Source organism: Dipodomys merriami, unplaced genomic scaffold (genome assembly GCF_024711535.1).
Source record: "Dipodomys merriami isolate MVZ:Mamm:240054 unplaced genomic scaffold, mDipMer1.0.p SCAF_6, whole genome shotgun sequence".
NCBI classification, from domain to species: Eukaryota; Metazoa; Chordata; class Mammalia; order Rodentia; family Heteromyidae; genus Dipodomys; species Dipodomys merriami.
In genome coordinates, this window is record NW_027206179.1 from 70,917,285 (window position 1) to 70,944,861 (window position 27,577).

At 48.0% G+C, this 27,577-nt stretch overlaps 1 protein-coding gene across 2 annotated transcripts; it reads right to left on the reverse strand.

Moving 5' to 3' along the window:
- Window positions 1–5,581: 5,581 nt before the first annotated feature.
- On the reverse strand, window positions 5,582–26,786 carry Il17d (interleukin 17D). Of its 2 annotated transcripts, none has more exons than XM_070003137.1 (3): window positions 26,243–26,786; window positions 25,304–25,599; window positions 5,582–7,418 (listed from the first exon to the last, which is right to left on the reverse strand). In XM_070003137.1, the coding sequence occupies exons 1-3, from the start codon at window positions 26,255–26,257 to the stop codon at window positions 7,100–7,102; spliced, it is 630 nt and encodes a 209-aa protein (XP_069859238.1). In that variant the 5' UTR covers window positions 26,258–26,786; the 3' UTR covers window positions 5,582–7,099. The 2 variants fall into 2 exon arrangements, with proteins under 2 accessions (XP_069859238.1, XP_069859239.1); XM_070003138.1 differs by lacking the exon at window positions 26,243–26,786 and adding an exon at window positions 25,978–26,058.
- Between the last annotated feature and the right edge of the window lie 791 nt (window positions 26,787–27,577).

Sequence of the window (27,577 nt, forward strand, 5' to 3'; positions counted from 1 at the left end):
GCTTTGAACCGCGATCCTCAGATCTCAGCCTCCTGAGTAGCTAGGATTACAGGCGTGAGCCACCAGCGCCCGGCATAAAGACAATACTTTTTTTTTTTTTTTTTTTTTGTCGGTCGTGGGGCTTGAACTCTGGGCCTGGGTGCTGTCCTTCAGCTCTTCAGCTCAAGGTGAGCGCTCTACCACTTGAGCTACAGCGCCACTTCCTGTAGGATTCTTAAATCCAGTGAACCAGCAAAAAGCCAGAAGCTGAGATGTGGCTTAAATGCCAGAGTACCAGCCTTGAATGAAAAAGTTAAAGGCATAGCGCTCGGGTCTTCAGTTCAAGCTCCATACTGGCACAAAAATAAGTAAATAAAGAAATACTTCTGACTGTTTCCCTAACAAGCTTGAGATTCTTCTCCCAATCTACATTCATGAAATTCAATTGGGGAGAATTTTTAGAAGCTATCTAATCTACTTGCCTTGCACAACATATGTGATAAACAGAAAGACAAATGGCTCACGAGCCTAAAGTAGATAGGATATTGGTCTCTGCCTACTTAGAGGCCTGGGTGCACTCCAGCATCCGTTTTGTGCATTCTAGGGCTGTGTCCCATTCCCTACATCCTGCCCTAGCCTCCCAAGAGACTCAACTTACCTTCATGAAATAAGTCCATGACCTAAACAATCAGTATCTGAGTGTCTCCGATTCCTGTTTCTCCTCTGGGTTCTGGGAATGGTGATGGAAGCCAATATGCTCAGCAGTGACTGAGCCTTAGTGCCTCACTCCTGATGTCTTGGAGAAATGGCACTGCCATCTGAAAGCCACACTGCAGCATCAAGAAACAGTGCTAGGGAGGGTACTGGGTAATTGGTGTTCAAGAACTATTCACGACACTTTCATTCATAAGAGGACCACACAGCCATCTAAAGGAGTCAGCCGTGGACATGTACAACTTAGAAGCATTTGAAAGGACATCATGCTGATATAAAGCCAATTACCCAAGGCACATGCCTGTCATCTAGCCCCTGGGGAAGCTGAGACCTGAGGATCACAGTTCAAATCGAGTCCAGACAGAAAAGTCCATGAGACTCTTTTTTTTTTTGGTTGATTGTGGGGCTTGAACTCTGGGCCTGGGTGCTGTTCCTCAGCTTTTCAGCTCAAGGAAACGCTCTGAACACTTGAGCCACAGTGCCACTTCCGGTTTTCTGAATGGTTTATTGGAGATAAGAGTCTCACAGGGGCTGGAAAGGTGGCTCAGTGGTAGAGCTCTTGCCTTGCATGCCTGAGGCTCTGGGTTAGATTCCTCAGCACCACATAAGCAAAGAGAAAAAAGCCGGAAGTGGCGCTGTGGCTCAAGTGGGAGCTGAAGAGCTGAGGGACAGCACCCAGGCCCAGAGTTCAGGCCCCACGAACAGACCCCCCCAGAAAAAAAAAAAAAGCTGAAAGTGGCGCTGTGGCTCAAGTGGTAGAGTGCTAGCCTTGAGCTGAAGAGCTGAGGGACAGCGCCCAGGCCCTGAGTTCAGGCCCCTCGACCAGACCCCAAAAAAAGAGTCTCACAGGCTTTCCTGCCCAGGCTGGCTTTGAATCATGAACCTCAGATCTCAGCCTCCTGAGTAGCTAGGATTATAGGTGAGAGCCACCGGCGCCTGGCTCTCTCTCATGAGACTCTTTACCTACAATCCCCATCAAAAAAATAGAACTAGAGCACCAGACTTGAAGGAAACCACCAAGTGAAAGCACAAGAGCCTGAGTTCAAGCTCCAAGACCAGCATAAAACCCCAAACAAACAAACTGGCTAACTCCAAAGGAGCGTCCCAGTTTGTGTCAGTGTCAGCTTTCTAGCTGTGACATCCTTGTGTGATTACCTAAGATGTTACTATGCAGAAGCTAATTAAGGGGTACAACCTTTCTGTAATTGTTGTGATTTCTTATGAATCTACAATCATCTAAAATTTTATTTGTTTTTGTTGTTGTTGTTTTGTTTTTGTTTGCCAGTCTTAGGGCCTGAACTCAGGGTCTGGGCACTGTCCCTGAGCTTTTTTTTTTGCTCAAGGCTAGCACTGTACCACTTGAGCCACAGTGCCACTTCTGGTACTGAGAAATCAAACCCAGGGCTTCATGCATGCTAGGCAAGCACTCTACCACTAAGCCACTTTTCCAGCCCCTCAAAATTTAAATTTTGAAAAATAATGCTTTTTCTCTGGGAGAGAAAGACTTGCTTTGGCTACAGGTATGCGGGTAATATGTTGCTTTCAGCCTGAGCTCCACTTTCCCCTGATGCAGTGACAAGCAGCAGTTCAGACGGAAGCTGCTCTGGCTCTGAGACCCTCCAGCACCTGAAGGGGACGGAGAAATGAGCTCTAATAGTGAACATCATAGAAGGGGGGCTCATGACTGAGAAAAATGCAGCCTTTTCTGAGTGATTAGTGAGGACAGGGCAGGCACACAGAAGTCTATGTTCAGGAAACCCAGAGATACCTGTTCTCTCTTTCTTCCTTCCTTTCTTTCCCTTCCTTCCTTCCTTCCTTCCTTCCTTCCTTCCTTCCTTTCTTTCTTTCTTTTTTTCTTTCTTTCTTTCTTTTTTCTTTCTTTCTTTCCTTCTTTCTTTCTTTTTCTCAGTGCTGGTATTCTACCATCTGAACCACACTTCCTCTTCTGGCTTTTTGATAGTTAATTGGTAATAATAGTCTCATTCACTTTACTACCTGAGCTGGCTTCAAACTTTGACTCTCAGATATCATCTTCTTAAGTAGCTAAGATTACAGGCGTGAGCCAATGGTGCCTAGCAGACTTTGGTATTTTATATACATTGACATTTAATGTGTACCAGCACCTGGTACACATTAAGTATTCAGAAAATGTTTGGCCTTTAAACAAAAATCCTATTTCTTTATGATTTGATTTGCCAGAAATTACCTAGGTGGTCAGTAACAAATTTCAGGACATAAATAAAATGTTCAACTTGGAAACTGTGGATGGATGGCAACCTAGAAATCAGTTTTAGTTGCCCTATAAATCTGGCATTTAGCCAAAGAGAAACCATTTTTTTCCCCTCCAGAGGGTTTAACTCACCAAAAAATGCATGTGAGACATGTTAGGAGTCCTGCAGAATGAGGTAATGGCATTTCTAATAAGCAGCTCACGAATGTTTCATGACTTTGGACCTCTGACATTATTTCAGTTATAGCTTAAGCTGTTTTCATATATGATCCTCTTCTAAATTTCATAAGACATCTGCTCCTCTTAAAACAACTCCCTAGGCCTGGTATGTTCCTTGGGGCCTATCTAATGGGCAAAGGAGAGGGTCAAGGAGGGGTGGGCTAGGGGTGATGCTCCCCCCCAGCATCCTGTATCTGTGGACTGAGGTCCCAAATGTAGCTAGGGCTCTCACACCCTTCAAGGGACTTCAAAGCTAAAAGGAAAAAAAGTTTTAAATAGACATTTGTCTTCTCACTATTTTTGTCTGAGATTGGAATTCGAACTCAGTATCTAATGCTTTTGTTCATTGCTAGTACTTTACCAGCTGAGCCATGCCTCCAATCCCCTGTAAATCCTGTCAAAAGATTTACACTGAGAGACAAAATTTGCTATCTAATAATTATGGGCCTTGGTTGACCACAGATATCTAATCAAGGATAAGGAGCCAGGTGCTGGTGGCTCACGCCTATAATCCTAGCTACTGAGGAGGATGAGATCTGAGAATCGTGGCTCAAAGCCAGCTAGGGCAGGAAAGCCTGTGAGACTCTTATCTCCAAAAAAACCACTCAGAAAACAAAGTAGCGTTGTGGATCAAGTGGTAGAGCACTCTTCTTGAGCTGAAGAGCTGAGGGACAGCGCACAGGCTAGAGTTCAAGAAAAAAAGAATCAAGGATAAAGGAAGAAACTATTGTATTGTTCAAAGTACTTCCATTCCCAAATCCTCAAGGTAGTATTTGATTTTTTCTTTTTTTTAAGCCAGTCCTGAGGCTTGAATTCAGGGTCTGGGCACTTGTCCCTGAGCTTGTTTTGCTCAAGGCTAACACACTACCTTCTGGCTTTTTCTGTTTATGTGGTACTGAGGAATCAAACCCAGGGCTTCATGCATGCTAGGCAAGCACTCTACCACTAAGCCACATTACCAGCCCTCAAGATAGTATTTGAAAGAAACAAACAATGTGTCGTTGTTCAGGAAACAGAGGACATAGCTATGAGATGTGAGTGTCAGGTGTTTCTCTCCCACAAAGCCCAGGAACCAAGTGGTGCCTGTGTAAACAAGTGCAGTTGTATTCACCATGTGATATAAGATGCAAAGAAATTGAGCGGAGGAGAAGCCATTGAGCCATTGCTGCCATTATTTCTTTAGGCAGTAAATTTCCTAATTAAACAATACTACCTCTGCATACAACCCAAACCCTACTAGTGTTAAAAGAATAACATTCTATTGTTTTTCATTGAAAGAACATGTCCCTATATGTAGTTACCACCTCTATTTCAACTTGATACATCTAACTGCTGTTGCCTAGTGAAAGTGCAAGGATTGGGGGGACAGGGAGAGTGTCAATGTATATAATTCTGTTGTCAGGGCTTGACCTCAGGGACTCCTTCTTGGCTTGCTCACAGTTGGTGCTCTACTACCTGAGCCACACCTCCAGTCCAACATTTTGCTGGTTAATTAGTGATGGAGTCTTAAGGACTTTTCTATTTAGACTGGCTTCAAACCAAGTCAGCCTCCTGAGTAGCTCAGATTATAAGTGTGAACTTGGCAGAAATGTGTTTCCTTTAACAAGTTTAGATAATCAAACGTGTAGAGAATGAAATGCCTTGCACATCGCCTGTTCTTCTTAATTCCACTATTTGAGGAGTAGCCTGTGAAGCTTATGGGTTGTTATGGTTTGAATAGGAAATGTTCCTGACAGGTTTCATGTGTTAAAGACTTGGTTTCCTGCTGGCCGTGCTATTGGAGAGAAAGTAGACAAGGAGATGGAACCTATGTTCAGGGAGTAGATCTCTGGAGACCAGAAGATTGAAGATGTACCTGGTCCCTGGTCCCTTCATCATTCCCTGTTTTCTCCCCATCATGAGGTTAGGAGCTTCTGTCACATGTGCCTGAAGCCATGATACTCTCTCTGCCTCCCTGCAGGCTCAGAACTAATACAGCCAAACACTGTGGACTAAAAATTCATGATCATGAACCAGAATAAATCATTCCTCAAATTTGTTTAGGTCAGGTTGTCACAGTGGCCAAATATATAACACACACACACACACACACACACACACACACACACACACACACACACACACATAAATGGAATATTAAATGAAAGATATTTCTTGGTTTGGGGGAGGGAGGTATCACAAAAGATCAAGGAGACAGACTTACATGCCTTATTAATCTTCCCAGGATCAAATTAAATTTTGATTTAAATCAACTGAGGCATTCTACAACCATACTGTTTCCTCCACAGAGTACTGGGTGTGTAGCTCCATGGTAAAACACATGCTTTGCACAAAGGCCCTAAATTCAAGTTCTATCCCATTACCCCTCCCCTCAGAAAAAAATAAGCCAGTCTAAGAAGCAGACATGAAATGCACACTAACACATTTTCATTTATCATTAGTTTTAATCATTTTAAAAGAGCATCTTTTACAAATACTTGTTCAAGGACAGACTTTGACCTTTACAAAAAAGTAGATTTAGCTCTTATTGTACTCCGTAGGAAGGAGAGACCGAAAAGTGATTTCTGGAGATAGTTTTGGCATACTTTCTCCTATTTGGCCCAATCCTGAAGTCCTTAAGACTAAGCCAACAGGAGCATGGGTTCGTGCTGAGAATTAGCAAAGATAGCACATTCCACTTCTTACAACCCAAGCAGCTTTCAAGGGTGGAAGGACTCTAAAATTTAAATTGTTTTAAACTCATTTGTATACCAAGGCACAACATGAACTTTGGATTTCTGGAACTGTGAGCCTCTGTTGGCCTATGAGTGTCTTGGCTGGAAAGGGAACTGGGTCAAAATGCAGGCATGAGGCTGGGTATAGGTGGCTCATGACTGTAATCCTAGCTATTCAGGAGGCTGAGATCTGAGGATCATGGTTCAAAGCCAGCCCAGGCAGGAAAAGTCCTTGAGATTCCTATCTCCAATTTGCTATCAGAAAACTGGAAGTAGTGCTGTGGCTCAAAGTAGTAGAGCACTACTAGCCTTGAGCAAAAGAGCTCAAGGACAGTGCCCAGGCCCTGAGTTCAAGCTCCATGACTGGAAAAAAAAAAATGGAGCCATGTGCTTTTCTCCTGTCAGCTAGGGGTGACAGGCCAAGTCTGGAGACTTGGACCTGGTACCAGATGAAAAGAGCTCATCTCAGGATTCTAAGTATGTGTCTAAAATTCCTACTAGAGCAAAACTGAATGTTTGTAAATTACTAACAGGTCAAGTAAGTTTTTAATACAGTTGCTCTAAATTCTTACGATAAAAATAATTTCTGCCCCTATGCACAAACATAGTTTTTAAAAAAGATTTTTAAGGCCGGGCATCGGTGGCTCACACCTGTAATCCTAGCTACTCAGGAGGCTGAGATCTGAGGATCACGGTTCAAAGCCAGCCTGGGGGCAGGAAAGTCTGTGAGACTCTTATCTCCAATAAACCACTCAGAAAACTGGAAGTGGCGCTGTGGCTCAAGTGGTAGAGCACTCACCTTGAGCTGAAGAGCTGAGGGACAGTGCCCAGGCCCAGAGTTCAAGCCCCACGACCGACAAAAAAAAAATTAAAAAGCTGCTCTAGCTAGGTATCGGTGGCTCAGGCCTGTAATCCCAGATACTCAGGAGGCTGAGATCTGAGGCTCAAGGCTAAAAGCCAGCCCAAGCAGGAAAGCCTGTGAGACTGTTTATCGCCAGTTAACCACTAGAAAGCTGAAAGTGGTGCTGTGGCTCAAGCCTTGAGGAAAAAAAAGAATCTCAGGGTCAGTGCCCGGGGCCTGGGGTTCAAGCCCCAAGGCCAGTGTGCACACACACGTGAAAAGCATCCATAGCTCGACCTCCTGGCCGGGGCGGCGAGGGGCCCGGAGGCCTCTGGGTGGCGGGTTCCAGGCCACGGGCAAGCAGCTGCGCAGCCCGGGTGGCAGCCCGGGTGGCAGGGCGGCCTAGGGGCTGGCGGGCTTGTCGCTGGGGCCCAGCGAGAGCTTGGCGGGCTGTTTGTCCATGCTGGAGTTGATGCTGCCCGCCTCCTTGTCGGGTTCGGGGACGCAGGTGCAACCCACCGGGATGGTGACGTAGTCCTCCGCGTAGACGGCGCGGCCTCCCGCGCAGGCCGGGGTGCGGCGCAGGACCACGGCGGGCACGAACACCGGCGTGCTGCGGAAGCGGAAGTCCTCCTCCCCGAAGAGCCCCATCAGGCAGCCCCGGCACAGGCAGTAGGCCTCGGGCAGGTACCTGGGAAACCGCGCGGGGTCGTAGGAGATCCTGCAGGAGAGAGCAGGGGAGCTCACACCAGGACCCCGCGGGGGAAGCCCGGTCTCCGGCCTTCCGTGCCCTTCACCGTGGCTTTTGATGGGGCAGATGGGCTGCCTGGCCGAACCTTAGCGGGACTCCTGGAGTTTGGGCCTGGGGTCTAAAAACCCAGTTTCAGAGGGTGCAGTGGCCAGCATGAGACACTTAGAAAGTGAAAAGTGAATGGTGCCTTAAACTCAGTTTCACCCTCCTCCAAATACTCGGTCTCTACAACAGCCTGGGGCTGGGGCTAAGGGAGTCCACAGGTTGTCTGGGTCAGATGGCTCCTGAGAGGTCAGAGAGCCTGGCCTCATACACCCACCTGCACAGCCCCAGAAACACGGGGAGTCACTCGTGGGAACCCTGAACCTTCCCAAAGGTGCCTGGGTGGAGGGAAGCAGTGTGCCCAGTTTTCATGCGACTGCCAAATTCCTTTGTACCAAGCTGCCCATCTAACACATGGTGGCTGTCAGGAGTCTGTTCTTTGTTCTGGGGCAGTGTAGGTTGGCCCCTCCGTGCTACCCTGCAGTCAGTAGATAGTAACTTGCTCTCATCCCTCGTCAGCTCTTAGCATCCTGGTGGCCTAGAGGAATGAGTGGGGCTCAGGCTTGGGTGTGTGATTGGCAGAGGCTCATCTGAATAAAAGCACCAATCCTCCAGCTGGTCTCCAGGACGAAGCTTCCCTCCATCACAGCTACCCCTTTGGGCTGAGACCTGTGCATGAGCGCATGAGGTTTCCTTACCACAGGCAGGGGCTACAAAGGTGGTGGGTTGAGAGTGCAGAGACCAGACATGCCACCCAAGGTGACGCCGAGCACCAAGAGTGACCTGCTCCAGTAGTGTGTTCAGGAGGACAATTGGGGACAAGTGATCGTGAGGAAAGCCCTGGGAACTCCACAGAGTCAGGCAGACACAGAGCTCAGCTCACAGCCTCCTTGCCTGAAGTCTAGGCACTCACAGGCCAGGAGTCAGCAGCGCCTTTTGGCTAAAGAAAGCCGCCATCAGAAAGAACAGCAGGCCCTTCCATCTGGGAACCTTTGTGTTCCCAAACATGGAAATGCTGCCAACAAGGGCTGGGCCTCACTTCCCTGGGACCAACCATTCCTTTGTCTCCACATTTTCTGCATGTTCCCTTGCACAAACTTGGCACAGGGGACCTGCCTGAAACACATCAAATTTTCCCCTTCTGACAGAGCTCAGAAGTGGCCAGGGGCCACGTGTGAGGCCTTGGCCTGAGTGAATGTCAGCTGGCCTCACTTAATCCAAGAACAAAGAAGTCGTGGTCCAGGGATGATTAGAGGTGATGGAAACTGAGCTCAGAGAGGAATGTAAGTGACAGCAGAGACAGAAAAAGAGCACTGCCCCTGGGGCCTGGCAGGGTAGGAAACAATTCCAAGCGGTTCCGGATGACCAACTAGAACAATGCGCGCGTTCCCGGGAGGCATGGGCCACCTGATGTGCTGTGTCTGATGCCCAAGTATAGCTGGGCATTTGCTGGCACAGACTCGAGTGGCTCATCCTCCCACTTTGTAAAACATGAAATTATTTCCACTTAAAGCAGCAGAGGCTGAGTCTGTTTCCCTCACAGCAATCCAAAGATTCCCACCCCCACTCCCCAGCTCCAGGAACAAAGCCCTTCCCTGCTGCTCTCAGGAACCCACAAGGTGCCCGAGAAAGAGGAGAGACAAAACAGCCTCAGCTAGCTTGCTTCACCAGCACTGGGCCAGTGAGCTCAGCCCAGGAGATGTTCTGAAAAAGGCAGGAAACAGTCAATCCCGTCCTGAACCTAAAGCACAGGGATGGCTCCAATCTAGATACCAATTATTGATCTTGGATAGATCACTCTCCCCCTGCCTGGTTTCTTTGCGAACTGAGAGGTGTGACAGCCAGTTGGATGAGGGCAAGACTGACTAAGGAGGGGGAGAACGGGGGTGGGGGCGTGGGGCAGTATAATATATATCAAATGTGCTATGCTTAGAGAAGACATTTCTAATGGATCAAGTCTTCAAGTCTTGGAAGGTTGCTACAAATTTGTCTATTAAATAAGCTATAAAGTCAATGCAATTCTAACCAAAATCTTAACAGAACTTGGTGAGAAAAAGGACAGAATAGTTAAGATGTACATGTGTATGTGTGTGTGCACACGTGTGCATGTGTATGTATGTGCTAGTATTGGGGATTGAACTGAAGGCCTGGGTGCTTTCCCTCAGCTTGCTTCTCCTCCCCCCTCCCCAGTAGTATGAAATTGGAGATAAGAATCTCACTGGACTTTCCTCCTTGGGCTGGATTCCAACCAAGATCCTTAGATCTCAGCCTCCTGAGTAGCTAAGATTATAAGTGTGAGCCACTAAGAACTTGGCTCAAGACAGTTTTGAAAGAGAATGAGGGAGGACTCCCATTATCACATATAAAGATATTGAAACAAAACAAAACGATGGAAGACCACAGTGCCTGGCAACCCCCCCGGCAACACTGAGAGTCAGGCAGCTTTGCTTGCCAAGAACGGAGATCCTCTGAGACCCTTCACTGGGGAAGTGAGAAGGCAGCACCATCAAGAGTTCCAAAGTGCTTTTCAGACCAGGTCTTAAAAAAAGGAAAGAAAGAAAACAAAAGGAAATGCAGGTTTTAGCAGGGCATAATGATGTTGTTACCTTTCTGTGAATCCAAGTCAGAAAAAGATATACTTTATCCTTAACTTCCTGGTTAATGCACTAATCATGTTACCAAAATTTAGGACTGCTAAGTTGACCTGGATCTTTGCAATGGCAAAAGAAGAATTCAGGCAAGAGTCAAACATACTACAGGTGAAAGGCAAGTTTATGGGAAAAGACATATGGCAGAGAAAGAGAGCCTGTGGCTTGAATACATGCCACAGGAAGTCAGCACTTCCGCTTAGCTCAGCTATCTTGGCATTAGGTTAAATGGGGAGAATTGGAGTCCTTGAAGACAGCTTTCTGATGGGCTGGGTCTCCCTTGTTTCTTACAAGGTCGGGGTGCCAAAGATTTACTGTCCCATTTTTATTTCCTCATTTTGTTGTTCCTCGTCCTCTATTTCTTTGACAGGCAAATCAATCAGCTTATCTCGCCATCTCCAAGTTCCACAGGCTACCATTCCTTAAACTGCCTGCTTTTCTACTAATTCCTATCTTGGGGAGGGGGAGGGGGACAAAGGAAGATGGTGAGTTCAAGGCCTACCTGGGCTACACAGTAAGACCTTGTCTCATAAACAAAAACAAAACAACATATTCTAAAAGAAATGATGAGCTGTGCACTGGTGGCTCACACCTATAATCCTAGCTATTCAAGAGGCTGAGATGTGAAGATTGGGATTTAAAGCCAGCCTGGGCAGAAGAGTCCATGAGACTCCTACCTCCACTTAACTAGCAAAAAAGCCAGAAGTGGAGCTGTGACTCAAGTGGTAAAGGACCAGCCTTGAGTGAAAAGCCAAGTGAGAGTAGGAGGCCCTGAGTTCAAGCCCCAGTACTCAACAAAAATGAGGGAGGGAGGAAGAAGAATACAAAATGATAGGTATGTTAATTATTTTGATTTGTTCATTACATATATGTATATATATACATATATAGATAGTACCAACCATAGGGTTTGAACCATATCATATCCCATAAATTATGTACAAATATTATGAAAGTAAAACACAAATATTGTGTCTTTAAAAGAATGGCAGCAATTTACATTGTCAGACTTCAAGCATACCCATGGATTGAAAGCTCCACAAATTGCCCCTGCCCCAAGTGCCCTTTGTTTATCTGGCCTGGGAGTCCCTGACATCAGTCAACAGAAACCCCTCCCTCCCTCCCAGCTCACTGTCCACTGCTGTGCTAGGGGACATTGCCACTGGTTACCCACATGCACAGTGACCGCAGCTAGTGGCAAACAACTGGATGATTGCATTTTTCCAGTGCTTGGCTTTCAGGACCGTGCAGCCCAGTACTGTCCGATGCGCCTGAGTTTAACTCAGGCCCAAGGTCATTATTAACTCCACAAGAGCTCACTCTGTCAGCAGGATGGCTTGGGGCTCTTGTGCGGAGGCACAGAAATGAGATCTTTAAAAATAGTGATACTGTTTTCCACCCCTAGAGCTCTGAATTAATTACTCTGGAAGGGGGCCAAGAGGTTGGTATTTTATTAAAAGCTCCCCAGATAACTCTCATAGACAGTCCTGGTTCAGGCCCAGTGGTCTCCACAGCTCTGAGAAGTCATGAGTCATTAATATCCCCCCACCCCCCTTTGAGGCCTAGGTGTGGCTCAGTGGTAGAGCACTTGCCTCCTCAGAGAGATGCCCTAAGTTCTTTACCCAGGATTGAGAGAGAGAGAGAAAGAGAGGAGGAGGGTTTGTTTTAACTTTCCAGTGTTTTGTTTCGCAGAGAAACCCCTGCATCTGGGGAGGGGGCTGATTATATTGCTAAAAGTAGCTCCAACTCCTAAGAGCTCCAGGCAGCAGGGCCAGGAGCTGTGGGCCCTGCAGGGTCACCAGGGGGTAACTGGGGACACAGGAAGCCACAAACAGCTTCCCTCTGGGGGAAAGCAGTGGCCAGGAGGCCCATCAGATCTAACCTCCTTCCATTTGCTAAGGCCCCAGGGAGTCAAAGAGCTCCAACATGTACTGCCAAGAAACTTGGAAAAATGCTCCTCTGGCCCCTACAAGAAAACATCAGTTGTGCATTTCTCATGAAAGAGCACATGGAAAAATTTAGCCAAGGACTGCACCGGCCTGACCTGGGCACAGATTCCCGTGGGCTTCACCTGGCCAAGGCAACTAGAGGTCTGTGTGGCTCCATCTGGGACTGACACTGGACTGAGCTCAGTGAAGTCGCTCCAAGGTGAACCTGGCTTTGTTGCCAGAGAGCCGGCTCAAGGCCACAAGGAGCAAGAAGTCTCAGTCTTGATCCTCCTCTCACTTAGGGGAAACTGAGACACCACTAGGGAAGGGTCTTGTTTAAAGTCTCCCAGCCCACCCAGTTGCCATCAGAGAGAGCTTTGACCTAAGGGCAGTTAGCAATCAGTCGGTGGTTAAATTAAACCAGAAAAATCCATTCATTCCTAATAAAATCTGCTTCTTTGGGAAGAAGAGGAGACTCTGGCTTTGGAAAAGAATGTGAAAGAGAATTCTTCCGGAGGCAGAGTGTCTTGCAGCAGCAGGAGATAAGAGAGAATGAGATCCCAGATTTCTCAAATGGCGTTTATTCCTTTGTCACGGCAAATGCCACATGTATGGAGCACAGCTGGGGCGACATCTCTTCAAAGGAAAAACACCCTCATGCCCACGGAAGGATGGGAAGGAATGGCTGAGCGCTCTGGGGAAGCTGTAAGAATGTGGGTTCAGAGCTGTCTTTGATGTGCCCGTCCTGTCCTTGCGGTGTGGGGGAGGTACCTGTGTGGGCGAGAGGAGCCCACCTGGCCAGTGAATCAGCTGTCACCACATCAGACAAAAAGACAGTGTCCAAATCAATCTAGCCCTGTCATGGGGCTTGAACTCAGAGCCTGGGCACTGTCCTGGAGCTTTTTTTCCTTCAAGGCTAATGCTCTACCACTACAGCTTCCGTTCTACTTCCAGTTCTTTGCTGATAATTGGAGATCAGAGTCTCACACACTTTTCTGCTCTGGCTGACTTCAAACTGCGATCCTCAGATCTCCACTTCCTGAGTAGTTAGGATCACAGGTATGAGCCACTAGTGCCTAGCTAGCTTCTTTTAATTCTAAAAGAGTTCCTGCCACTTTCTTTCTGCTATTTGGTAATGTAAGGGTCCTTCTTCACCATTTTCATGTGTCACCTCTGGAAGATGAATGCCACAAGAATGTCACTGAGCGCATTTGTCCAAGCCTTTCTGTTGGCAAGAAGGGGCGTACACATTCTATTCAGGTGAGGAGTGCATGAAGAGGTGTCCAGAGAATGAAGCATGTCCCTCCCCTGGCAACTCTAGCTCACTGAGGTAAAGCCTGGCCTAAGCCTGGCCCTCAGGCGGAATAGCTATCAAAGCATACTGGTAATCCTTCCACAATGCTCCATGACAATGCTTTTATTTTTACTCTGAAACACTGATAGGTACAGTAGAGCCTCTGGATTTTGAAAAGCCCACTGGGGACAAGTCTGCATGGCACTTTGGCCCTTCCAAGGTCACTCCTCCATAAAAATATTCTGAGGGGGGAAAATACCAACATTTCTTACCTAAGCTGCTTTAAACCTACAGCAATAAATGGGGATGAACGGAGCCACAGGCTCTTAGCCAGGCTGCATTCCTGTTCTTTCTCCCAGGCTCCCTTGATTTTCTTATCAGAATTTCATCAAGGCAGCACAGAAAGGACAGATGTATGCTAGTATGGAGACTATATAAACACACACACACACACACACATACACATACACATCAGATATAATATATAGCTATACTGAAATGAGACAGATTTTCCATGAAGACTGATATTAGTTGATCCCAGTGTCATTAGAATAACCCACAGGCACAAAGCAAGGTTCATAAGAAAAAAAAATGACTAAAAATCAATACTGAAAAAGAAAGGGACTCCAATGCCAAATTCTAAAGACGGTAATGATGGGCCTACCGAGGGTGGCAGGTCTGGTGTGGACACTGGCATGGTGCTGCCCCCTGTTGGCCACAGTGGCTTTTGCAACTGCCTTGATTCAGAGCCAGGGACTCTGCTAGATGCACTGCGAGGGGGTACAAGCCCCAGGACTGTTTAGTCTACGGAGACCTTTTGTTCTTAAGACAAATGAGTGGGAAATTTATTAAATTAATTAACTTGTTTATTGGCACTGGTACTGGGGCTTGAACTCAGGGCCTGGACACTAGCTCTGAGATTTTTTTTTTTTTTTTTTTTTTTTTGCTCAAGGCTAATGCTCCACCACTTGAGCCACAGCACCATTTCCAGCCTTTTCTGTTTATGTGGTGCTGAGGAATCAAACCCAGGGCCTCATGCATGCAAGGCAAGCGCTCTACCTCTGAGCCCTTCCCAGCCCTGGGTGGGTTTTTTTTTTTTTTTTTTTTAGAAGAAATGAAGTATGGATGCACCCCTAAAGTTATACTACTGTCTCCCTTACCATGGAGGGAGGCGCTGGAGGGTTTCTTTCCATGCATACTATTATACTACATTTTTCAGGATCTTTTTCTTTGCAAATACAATGTTTTACTGCCTGTACATGCACACCTAAAATAAAGTTTAATTTAGCGGGGTACCAGTGGCTTACCCCTATAATCCTAGCTACTTATGAAGCTGAGATATGAGGATCCTAGTTTGAAGCCAGACTGAGCAGGAAAGGCTGTGAGACTCTTATCTCCAATTAACCACTCAAAAACCAGAAGTATTGCTGTGGCTCAAAGTGGTAGAGTGCTGGCCTTGAACAAAACAGCTCAGAGACAGTGCCCAGGCCTCGAGTTCAAGCCCCACACCCAACAAAAAAAAGTTTAATTTATAAGTTAGGCACCCTAGGCAGGGCATTGGTGGCTCGCACCTAGAATTCTAGTTGCTCAGGAGGCTGACATCTGGGGATTGAGGTTTAGAGCTAGCCATGGCAGGAAAGTCTGGAGTTTTGTTTTTTTTTCCAGGTGATAGGGCTTGAACTTTGGGCCTGGGCACTGTCCCTTAGCTCTTCAGCTCAAGGTGAGTGCTCTTCCACTTGAGCCACAGCAACACTTCTGGTTTTCTCGTGGTTTATTGGAGATAAGAGTTTCATGGACTTTCCTGCCTGGGCTGGCTTTGAACCGTGATCCTCAGATCTCAGCCTCCTGAATAGCTAGGATTACAGACGTGAGCCACCGCCACCGGCCAAGTCAGATACTTATCTCCATTTAACCAAAATGCCAGAAGTGGAATTGTGGAAAACCAGTGTTTTGTTTTTTGCCAGCCATGGGGATTGAACTCAGGGTTTGGGTACAATCATGGGCTGTTTTTGCTCAAGGCTAGTACTCCATCACTTCGAGTCACAACTCCACTTCCATTTTCTGATTGCTTAATTGGAGATAAGACTCTCATGGGGACTTTTCTGCTGGAGTTGGCTTCAAACTTCAGTCCTCAGATCTCAGCCTTCTGAGTTGCTAGGATTACAGGCGTGAGCCATCAGTGCCCAGCATGGAGGACCAGTCTTGAGTGAAAAAGCTAAGGGACAGCATGAGGGCGTGAGCCAAAGCCCTGGTACTGGCAATACACAAACAAACAAAGCATCCTAAAAATAAACAAAATCAATAGACTAGAACATTTATAACACCTAATAAAAGCTATGGAACTGTTTTCTCTCAAATATCTCAGTGTACCATGCTCCTCCTTGGGAGATGGCAGCAGGCAGGAGACATGGTGGAAGTTTACGAGACGTCAGCTGAACACGGGCATGGTGCACTACGTGGCTGACAGCATGCATCCGCGAAGAGAGGACGCTCCACTTCCCAGGCAGGACAGCGTGGTTACAGCACAAGACTTAGGAGCACTTCTCAGAACAGCATGCCACTGAAAACTCATGAATTAGTTCTGGAATTTCACATTTAGTGGCGTAGGTGGCAGTTGGCTTTGGGTAACTGAAACCATAGAAAACAAAATCGGGGATCGAGACCAACAACTGTGCTCCTGTATTTTTTTGACGTTACTTTCCTTTGATAAAGCTTGTGTGTAGCCCCGCTGGCAAGCTCCAACTCACCGGCCTCCTGCCTCAGCCTCCAAACGCTGAGGCTGCAGGTGTGTACCACGAACCCCAGTGACCTCTGATACTTTTTTTAAAAAATTATTTTTTTGCACCAGTCCTGGGGCTTGAACTCAGAGCCTGGCTGCTGTCCCTGAGCTTTTGTACTCAAGCCTAGTGCTCTACCACTTTAAGCCACAGCACCATTGCCAGCTTTTTAGTAGATGATTGGAAATAAGAGTCTCACAGGCTTTCTGTCTCAGGCTGGCCTTGAACTGGGATCCTCAGATTTCAGCCTCCTGAGTAACTAGGATTGCAGGAGTAAGCCACTGATTTCCAGCTAACTTTTAAGCTTTAATGGAGGAGGAAACTATCTGACTGGTGTCTGAGGCTAGAGGAGAGCTGAGAGCTAGTGGCTCCCCACTGTGTTCCTGCACAGGCCCTGTGTGAATGTGACTACAGGTTTACATATGAGCAAAATGGAATGGCTCATGGACAAGCCACACTGGAAACTAGGAGTCTGGGGATGAGGTCAGCAAAATCATCCTTTGTGTAACCCAGCCTTTTACTACTAAAGAAACCTATTTATTTAGTTACTTAGTTATTGTCAGTAGTGGGCTGTGAACTCAGGACCAGGCTGCTGTCCCTTAGCTTTTCTGCTCAAGGCTAGCACTCTACCATTTGAGCCACAGCCCCACTTGTGGCTTTTTGGAAGTTAATTGGAAATAAGAATCTCACAGACTTTCCTGCTCTGGCTGGCTTCCAACTTTGACCCTCAGATCTCAGCCTCTTGAGTAGGAGGCATGAGCCATCGATGCTCAGCTGTGGAAACTGAAATGCAACACTAGTGGTCATTGCAGTGGATTTGTCACGGCACGCAGTCACTCCATGAATGGCCAATGTTGGGGCAGTGGGACCTCCCTGGCTCATGGGTAACCGGAAGCTGTCGCTCAGGGACCTGATTAGCAAGCAGAATATTCTCAGGCACTGGGAATGGCCCCTTTCCTCTTCTCTGCTGTCACCGAGACCTGAAGTGGCCTCCACTCTTGTCTGGGAACCCCAAGGGGAATGGATGTGCTTCTGAGTTTCCCTCTTCCCAAAGTTCAGATGCCTCGATGCCCTACTCATGTGCTGGAGACCTCACCACCTCCCCCTCCCCAACTCCCTTGTGGCCTGAGCATCTATTTTTAAGTCCCCTGTCCTGTCCTTACTCTCCTTCGCTCCCGTCCTGCTTCCTTGTTTTCTTTTCCATTTCCCCACTTGTTACTGCCAGCTAAGAAGCTGTTTACTATAAAATAAATTTAGGTATAGTCCCAGACTCCCTGGAGGAGAAAAAAAAAAAGGTAACAAATAAGGCTAAAAAATATTATGTATTCTTCCTATCCTAGTGACAAGGTATCTTTAGACTTCCACTCCAAATTGGAAAATGTAAGCAATCTACAATTCACATTTCGTTATACACAACACTGTGTTCTTAACCCTCAGTAAACATCTACTTATGTTTCTTAATATATGAAGGTGTCTTTACAAACAACTGACTGAGCAAGTAAATTCGTTTTATTTTTGGCACTATTTTTTGTTTTGTTATTCAAGCAGAAGAGAAATAAACATCATGCCACAAAGTAAATGAGAAAATACTTTCCTATTCTGGGAGTGGCTGTTACTCTCCTAAGAGCAACCTGGGCAGGAACCCAGCTGGATGGACTTAGAGGGGTTCAGGATGAGGCTTCTGGCACTTGCCAGTTTGGACCTGTCACCTGGAGACATCCTTCATCCCAGCCCATCCCTGACAAGGAATTTCAGGGCTGAGCCCCTCCCCCCACTCCCCCACCCCCCCAGCAACGTTCCCAGTGCCCACAGCCTAGGGCACAGGTCCTTTTGCACCCAGGCTCTGGGTGCGTCCTGCCCGCCATGAATCTCATTTTCTTCAGAATCTGCTTCCCCTTACGGTCCATGAATTTCTCTTTCTGCATTCACTTAATAATAAAATTGATTCTAGTGGACATGGCAGCACATGCCTATAGTTCCAATACTGGGATGCTGAGGTAGGAGGATTGCTCAAGCTCAGAAGTTTAAGACCAGAGGGCTGGGAAGGTGGCTCAGTGGTAGAGTGCTTGCCTTGCAGGCATGAGGCTCTGGGTTCGATTCCTCAGTACCACATAAGCAGAAAAAGCTGGAAGTGGCGCTGTGGCTCAAATGGTAGAGTGCTAGCCTTGAGCTGAAGAGCTGAGGGACAGTGCCCAGGCCCAGAGTTCAGGCCCCACAACTGACAAAAAAAAAAAACAAAAACGTTTAAGACCAGAATAGGCAACATGTTGAGATCTTGCCTCATAAAGAAAATCATTTTGCATATGTTATGGCATGTCTCTCCCTCCCCCTTCTCTTCCTTCTCTCTCTCTCCATCTCTGTCTCTTTTCAATGAAGAACTGAACCAGTCAGTGCTTGCTAGGTAAGCATTCTACCATATGAACCGCACTCTCAGAACTTTTGGTTTGTTTTTTTTTTTTGACAGGGTTTCATTATATATCCTAAGATGGCCACAAACATGAGATCTTCCTGCCTTAGCTTTCTGAGTAGCTGGGATTACAGATACCCACTATTGCTCCCAGCCAGTTTCTCCCATAATGCAAAAGTGGTGGCATGCTATGCCCCTCTTTGCCCACTTTAAGGTGGTGACTGACTGATCGATCAACCCAAGGCACTATAGAGCTGTCTCATTCTTTGCAGCTGTGGTATAGTCTACTAAACTCACTGATAGGATATTTGAATTACAAGAATGAGTTCATATCCTTGTTTATCTATCATTTGATACATGGACACATGGGTCTAAAGGAGAAATACTGGTAAATTGAATCATGAGGTTAAAATATATATGAATTTGTAAATTACATATACATTTATTTAAATATAATTTTTTTCTGGTCAGTCATGGGGCCTGGGCGCTGTCCCTCAGCTCTTTAGTTCAATGCGCGTGCTCTACCACTTGAGCCACAGCGCCACTTCTAGTTTTCTGGTGGTTTATTGAAGATAAGAATTTCATAGACTTTCCTGCTCGGGCTGGTTTTGAATTGCAATCCTCAGATCTCAGCCTCCTGAGTAGCTAGAATTACAGGTATGAACCACCAGCACCTGGCTTTAAATATAAATTTGTATATATATTTATATATATATATTATATATAATTATGTAGTTGTAGTAGTATTATACTTGTAGTCCCAGTTACTCAGACTGAAGCAGGATGACAAGTTCAGAAGTTCAAGGCCAGCTGGAGCAACATACCAACTCCTTGTCACAAAAAGTCTTTTCCTTTGATAGTTCCCAATTGCCTTCTCTTCTCTAAAGAAGGCAATTGTGGCAGATCACTACTCTACTGTACAAGGGGGGGGTGGTATTTTCTTTCTCTCTCCTCACATCCTTCTCAAAGCAACCTGGTGATTGTAAAAGGTCTTGCTGAGTGCTGGTGGCTCATTCCTCTAATCCTAGCTAATCAGGGGGTTGAGAGCTCTGAAGATCAAAGTTGGAAGCTAACCTAAGCAGGAAAGTCCTTGAGACTTTTATCTGTAGTTAACCAGAAGAAAGCCAGCAAAAAAAAGTCAAGCAAGACTGGTGAGGCCCTGATTTCAGGCAGAAGAAGAAAGAAGAAAGAAGGAAGGGGGAAGGGGGGGGGGAGAAGGAGGAGGAGGAGGAGGAGGAGGAGGAGGAGATGATGATGATCCAGGCATCAGTAGCTCACGCCTGTAATCCTAGCTAGTTAGGAGGCTGAGATCTGAGGATTGCAGTTCAAAGGGAGCCAGGGCAGGAAAGTCTGTGAAACTCTTATCTCCAATTAATCACCAAAAAACTGGAAGTGGCATTGTGCCTCAAGTGGTAGATGCTTGCCTTGAGCGGAAGAGCTGAGGGATTGAGCCCAGGCCCAGAGTTCAAGCCCCATGACTTACCAAAAAAAAAGGAAGAAAGGAAGGAAGGAAGGAAAGAAAGAAAGAGTCTCAGTATGATTTTAGCATGTGCTGCCTGCAGTGACTAATTCAAGTATCATGGTCGTGTAAACTTCCTTCCCTGGAGTCAGCCCTGATCTTGACTTACCTTCTATCACATCACTGGCCTTCTTATTGTTTTGTGGGAGCTCTTTAGGAAATAAGCCCTTTGTGACATAGGTTGCAAGTTATTTTCTCCCTGGTTTTGCCTGAATTTTTCTCTCTCTCCCTCTCTCCATTCCTCTCTCCCTGCCTCCCCCCCCCCCCAAAGAAGAACTAGCATGAACCAGCACACAGTTATGTAATTGCAGTTTTCAATCTTTTATAGCATTTGGGGACTGTGAGCTGCTAAAGAGCCTCCTCCACCCCAAAATTACAAATGTAACTGATGGTGTTTTTCTCCATCTTTGTGGCTTTTTTTTTAAATATACATTTAAATCTTTAAGTCATCTAGAATTTTATTCTCATATAAGTGTGAGATCCAGCTGGTAACTCAGTTGTGTTAACACCATGGTGCTGCTCTTCCCCAAATACCCCGAAGGCCTCCTGACATTCCCAATAGTGTGTGTGTGTGTGTGTGTGTGTGTGTGTGTGTGTGTGTGTATGTGTGTGTGTGTGTGTGTGTGTGTGTGTATTGGGGCTTTGAACTCAGGGCCTGGGCACTGTCCCTGAGCTTTTATGCTCAAGGTTAGTGCTCTCTTCCACTTCCTTTTTTTTAGTGGTTAAGTAGAAATAAGAGTCTCATGGACTTTCCTGCCCCTTGAGTTAGGAGTACAGGTGTGAGCAACTGGCGCCCAGTTTTTTTAATGCCTATTTTAAAAGCCATCTTACTGCCTAAAATGATTCTTCCTGTAAGCATTGGTATTTCTAACTTGCAATCTGCTTCCCTATCCAATCTTCTTTGAGTTCTTGCCAACTGTCTTGCTTATAGAACTATGTTTATCTTGTTCCTTGGTACCACAGGGGAAGGGCTCTAACACCTCTAGTACAAAATGCCAATTTCTCCTAAGCTCAGGTCCCTTATATAAAATGTATCATGAAGACTTAAACCACAGCTAGATGACTTGCAATTCCTAATATGTGTGCATGTCCTGTAAGTTGTTCTTATGTTGTATTGTTTGGGAAACAATGAGGGGGGGCAAAATCATGTCAGGCCCAGAGAGAAAAAGGAAATTGTTTTTTCTCTTATGTGGACCTAAAATTAATTTATAAATATGGGAGTAAATACTTTGGGGTGTTATACAAGCATACACAAACATACTAGCCAAAATATGGTAGATTCAAGGGAGAACTCAAACTATGTAATACCTTGGAAAGGCTAATTCAGGAGTCCAACAAAATAAACACCAGGAAAGGCACTGGGAAAGGTGTTGGGGAGGCAAGGGAAGGAGGGTAGAGGAATGAAGAGAGGAAGTCGGGGGAGAATGCGGTCATAAAATTCAATGCATATCCTACAAAAATATCCATATATATTTGTATTTGTATGCTTTTGATTGTTAGAAAACATTTTTTTTCTTTTGGTACCTGGGATTTGAACTCAAGGCCTGGGTTTTTGTTTGTTTGTTTTTTTTTTTCCCTCAAGGATGTGCTCTACCATTTGAGCAACAGCTCTACTTCCAGCTTTTTGGTGGTGAGCTAGAGAAAAGAGTCTCATTGATTTTCCTGTCTGGGATAGGTTCTAACCCTGGTCCTCAGATCTCAGCCTCTGGAGTAGCTAGGGTCAGAGGCGGGAGCCACCAATGCTTCACTAGATTTTTGATATGCTGTTAGTTGGATGTGTGGAAGTGGAACGTGCAGATCCAGGAGGGCTAATGCAAACCCTCTGCCCTTCAGCGGAAGCCATCTTCTCCCTGGCACTGGGTTCCTAAGCACTCTACTAGGGAGTCCAAGGAGGTGCTTCTACCACCATCTAGCGAAGAGATTCTACATTTTGTAGGTCTTGATGATGATGATGATGATGATGATTGGTTGTGGGGCTTAAACTCAGGACCTGGGCGCTATCCCTGAGCTCTTTTGCTCAAGGGTAGTATACTACCACTTGGAGCCACAGTGCCACTTCTGTTTTTCTGGTGGTTCACTGGAACTAAGAGTCTCACAGACTTTCCTGTTTGGGCTGGCTTTGAACTGTGATCATCAGATCTCAGCCTCCTGAGCAGCTAGGATTACAGACATGAGGCACTGGCACCTCACTTTTCCTTTAATTTTTTTCTGGGGTCTGGTGGGGCCTGAACTCTGGGCCTGGGTGCTGTCCCTCAGCTCTTCAGCTCAAGACTAGCGCTTTACCACTTGAGCCACAGCACCACTTCCGGCTTTTTTCTTTTTGCTTATGTGGTGCTGAGGAATTGAACCCAGGGCCTCATGCATGCAAGGCAAGCGCTCTACCACTGAGCTACTTTCCCAGCCCCTCCTTTAATTTTTTAAACTGTAATTATAGAGATATGTACGGGGGGTGACAGTTACATAAATTAGGTAATGAGTACATTTTTTACATAAATTAGATAATGAGTACATTTTTTTTTTCGGTTGTACAGCTTGAACTCTGGGCCTGGGTGCTGTTCCTGAGCTCTTCAGCTGAAGGCAACCATTCTACCACTTGAGCCACAGTGCCACTTCAGGTTTTCTGGTGGTTAATTGGAGATAAGAGTCAAATGGACTTTCCTGCCCAGGCTGACTTTGAACCACGATCTCAGTCTCAGCTTCCTGAGGATTACAGCTAGGATTACAGGCGTGAGCCACCAGCTCCCAGCTATGAGTACATTTCTTTTTGGACAATGTCACCCCTTTCCCTTGCTCTCTCCTAATTTTTCCCTCTCATCCCCATCCAAAGTGACTGAGTATCACTGCTACATTGTTCACCCTTTGTCCCTCCATTTCTGTGTCCCTCCCTTATCTTCCCAAAGACAGACAAATGAACAAACAAGACAAAAAGAAAAGAAAACAAAAATAGCAACCAAGAAAAAAACCTTGTTTACATTTCCATGACCAAATGCACATAGGCACTGTGCTTTTATGTTGGGTCTGACTTTTTCTCATCTTCCCACTGACCCCAGAGGCATGAGGTGGGGAGGCAGTGGTCTCCTGGCTGGAAAGCAGGGCCATCTGTAGTGCCCTGCACTACAGTCTGCCAGCCCTGGCCCAGTGCCATCCCGGGAAGACTGTCTTCAGGGTAAGCTACCGATTTCATTATTGCTGCTAAAATGTGAAAAAGGCTGCAGGAGATTCCTCAAATCCTGATTGTATCCCTGTTCCTGGGACCACCTACCTCTGCAGTTCCACACAGGACTGGTGAGAGAGCAACCCAATCAGGTCTAATTGACCTCCATTCCCCACCCTCCCAATGTAGCCCAGGGAGACACTGGCATCAGTGCCTATAGAGGGCAGCCAAATCTACCTGACTGCACCATGCTAGGGCCGGGACTCCCCTCCTGAGCTCCAAATGCACACATACAGGGCTGCCTTTCTTCCCTGTGCCTCTCAGCCAGAGACTCCACAGGCCCAACAGTGAACTCCTTGCCAGAGACTCCACAGGCCCAACAGTGAACTCCTTGCTTCCTCTCAAAACACTTCACATTCTGTTTCCCTATTTGCTTAAATATAGTGAATAACAACCTAAGCCAAAAACGTGGGCATTGTGCCCAACAGGGCTTGAGACACTGTTGTGCCCTGAGCTTATGCCTTTCAGCACCCTGGGACTTCAGCCCCAGCCAGGCAGCTTGTCTACCCAAAGACAGACAGACCCTGGTTTTTTGAATTATTTCCCTAATCCTATTTAGCATATCAAAAGCATACGATGAGGTTGGAGAGAAAAAAGAATTTTTTTTTTGTTGGTCGGCCTGGGCACTGTCCCTCAGCTCTTTAGCTCAAGGCTGGCTCTCTACCACTTGAGCCACAGCACCACTTCCAGCTTTTTCTGTTTATGTGGTGCTGAGGAATCGAACTCAGGGCCTCATGCATGCGAGGTAAGCACTCACTCTATCACTGAGCCACCTTCCCAGCCTGTAGAAAGTAGGATTTAATTTTGGTCTACTTTGAAGTAGAGGAAAGCAAGAAAATGAGACAGTGAAAGGTGGTCTTCCATCTTTGCATCGGGGAGCTCAGGTGTGTTTTGCTTTGGAGGCAATATTGGGACTTGAACTCAGGGCCTGGGCACCGTCTTTTAAGTTTTTCACTCAAGGGTAGCATTTTACCAATGTGAACCACACCTCTATTCTGGGTTTTTGTTGGTTAATTGGAGATAAGAGTTTCACAGACTTTTTTTCCTGGGCTGGCTTCAAACCACGATCTTCAGATCTCAGCCTCATGAATAGCTAGGATTACAGGGGTGAACCACTGGCATCGGGCTCTCATGCCATTTTCATCTGCTTCAAATGCGATCTTCCCATCTGCACCTGTCAACTACCACACCATGGAAGCTTTACAGAGTGTGCCGTCCAGAGGTCAGCACCCAGAGGTCTCCATCCACATAGGCTCTCGAGAAAACGCCTAGATTTCCACACCAGACTTTAATAGGTCTCTTGTGCAAAGTTCTACACAAATAGATCACTCGGTAAACCAGGGTAGAACGAACCCACTTAACTTTGCACACGGTAAAGAGGTGGGGCTCATTTGAATTAATGGAAACAAAGGGAAGTAGCATTCCTTCAAGGAAAGGGACTGGAATGAACTAATGAATTGCTATTACCCAATTATTCCACCTGCTCTCTCTGCCTAGATTACCACACCTACCCATCTGGTTTGCCCATCCCTCCCAATAACCCCCTCTCCCACTAACCCCACCCCTGCTTACCCCGCCTTGTCTGGTCCCACCCCACTGGCTCCATCGGTCCCGTCCAGTCCCAGACTCAACACCAGATCCTTCTCCATTCGCTCCAACCGGCTCGGCCCCGTCCCGTCCCAAGGAGTCCTATTTGCTCCACCTGGCCACGCCCACCAGCTCCTCGGGCCCCACTCCTTCCCGCCCGCCCCACCCCACTTGCTCTATCTGGCCACGCCCACCTGGTCTCACTCGCTCCACCTGGCCACGCCTACCACCTGCTCCCTCGGGCCCCGCCCCGCCCCACTTGCTGTAGCCAGCCGCACCCACCCGCCCACTTGCTGCTTCAGGCTCCGCCCCGCCCTACTTGCTCCACCCGGCCACGACCAGCCGCCCCATTCGCTCCACCCGGCCACGCCCAGCCGCCCCATTCGCTCCACCCGGCCACGCCCGCCCCGCCCCGCGCGGCCCGGCGCGGCCCGCTCACCTGTATGCCCAGGGCGACACGCTACGCAGGTTGGTGGGCGTCTGGAAGCGGCGGTCGGCGGGCCTGCCCCCTGCCGGGCAGCTCGCGTTGCGCGCCTGCTCGCGCGGCCCCAGCTGCAGCGTGTGGTGGAAGGCGCTGAGCACGCCGGCCGCCAGGCGCCCGTACAGCTGCTCCAGGAGCTCCTCAGGCCGGTCCGCGCAGCCTCGCGGCCGCGTCGGGCGCCTGCCCGCCCTCGGCGCGCCCGCGGCCCGTCCCGGCGCCAGCGCCAGCAGGAAGCCGGCCACGAACATCCAGACCTGCGGGAAAGGCCGCACTCAGCGCCGGAGCCCGCCGAGAAGCCCGCCCGCCCGCCCGCGCTCCGCCCCTCCCCGCCCCGGCCGCCCCGAGCCCCGCGGGCGCCTCCCGCAGCGCCGCCGACCGCGAGGCCCTCCGGGAGTATGGGTGCCGCGCGGACGGGCCCCCGGGCGCCGTCCCCGCCGGCCCGCTGCCCGCGGGGGGCCCGCGGCCCCGCCCGCCCCCGGCCCGCGCGCCCCCGGCCGCCGCCGCCGCCGCCGCCCCGGGCCGGAGCCCGCTCGGGGGGCGGGTGCGGGGCACGCGTGCACGTGTGCGTGTGTCTGCCGGGCTGCTGCGCGGCGGGCTGCGAGTGCCTGTGACCCGACGCCGCCCCCGCTCACCCCCGCGCGCGCCATCCCGACCCTCCGGCCGGCCGGCCTGCTTGGAGCCCGCGCCAGGCCAGCGAACGCCCGGACCGCCGCCGCCCCGCAGACTCCCCCCCCCCCCCCCCCCCCCCGCCACCGCGCCCCGCCTCGTCATCCGCCCGCCCCCGGCGCCCGGCATCTGACGCCCCGCACGAAGCCCCCCGCGGCACCCGAGGACGCAGACGCCGCTCACCCCGGACACCCTGGGCTCGGCACGCGCTGCTCCCCAGTCGGTCCTTACCAGCGTCCCCAACATCGCGTCCCCCACCGCGTCCAAATGAGATCAGTGTTATGAGCGGTTCTTTAGCTGAATAAATAAAGGGGGGGTCACACAAACGGGGGGCTCCGAGCTGCGGGATCCTGCGTAGCCCCGCGTGGAGCGCTGGTCGGGTTGCGCCTGCAGGAGTGGATGTGGCAGCGCCCGCCCGGACGGCGCCGTCCCCGCTGGCCGGCCGGAGGAGGTGGTGACCGCTGCCTTGGGAAGGGCCGACGGTGGGCAGAGCCGACCGCGGAGCTTCTCCAGGAGTTAAAGCCATCCAAGGAAGGACTGAAAGCCTACAATATTCCCTTCCCCTTCTGGGATTCCGGAGGTGGAAGAGAGAGCTATTTTTTTTTTTTAAAAAAAGTTTGATCAGTAGGTGGGAAGAGGCTCTCCCCCTTTCTCCAGTGCACCCAGAAAATGATCCAGTGCCTCTAAAAAAACCAGAGAGAGCGAGCAAGCCAAGGACTAAATACCTCCCCCACCTGACTGGCTGATGGCTGGAAATGGGCATCTCTTCGTCTGTTCCTACAGTGCGGGAGAATTCCACCCCACGTGTGAGCAGTCATGTAAAATAAGCCGAATATTCTGTGAATAAATTAAAACACACTGAAATGACAGGCTGTATTTCAAGAGCACACAAGAACCTTGCTCATTTGTTGTTCGTTCTACCAATAAATGTCTAATTCTTGCTAGCTGGTGGGCTAATGAATATGATTATTTTATTAAAAAATAAAAATAAATGACAACAGCTGGCAGCTTTTGAAAGTACAAAGTTTTTTTCATTTATGATTCCCTAAATGGCTTGCAGCTTTGGCATCTGACTAAATTGTAAAGCACTGGCTGCTAACAGTTCAGTTAGGTGGTGTTGAAAAACAATGAGTGTTCAGAACTGAGGGCTGAGGGGCTGCTCTAGTAGTTACTGTTCAAAATCTCTTTGAATTCTACAAGGAAGTTACAGTTCTCAGTGAGTAAATGTTTGGGGTTATAAAATGCTTTCTGACTAACAGATAACTTGTTCATGTTATTTCCTTTGTAGTAAAATGGGAATAAAGACATTGGCACACATTGCTTATTTTCTACTTGAAAAAGAAAAATGGTGTAGGAGTCTTTTAGGAGAAAGATTATCATTGCATGAGTGACTACAGTCATCTTTTCATAACTTTGGTGACACGTGCCAGACTGTTAGTTTTGCTCAGCCTTCAACAAAGTACCTCCCACTGGCTAATCATCAGGAAAGTTCTCATTTCTCCCTGATTACCTTGACCGTGGGAGAGAAAATATTTGCTTTCTAACAGTTTTGAAAGTACTCTTCTG

Coding starts and splice junctions, on each gene's coding strand:
- Il17d (XM_070003137.1), bottom strand. Junction 7,419..25,303: donor GTGTCGCCCTGGGCATACAG/GTGAGCGGGCCG, acceptor TCTCTCCTGCAG/GATCTCCTACGACCCCGCGC.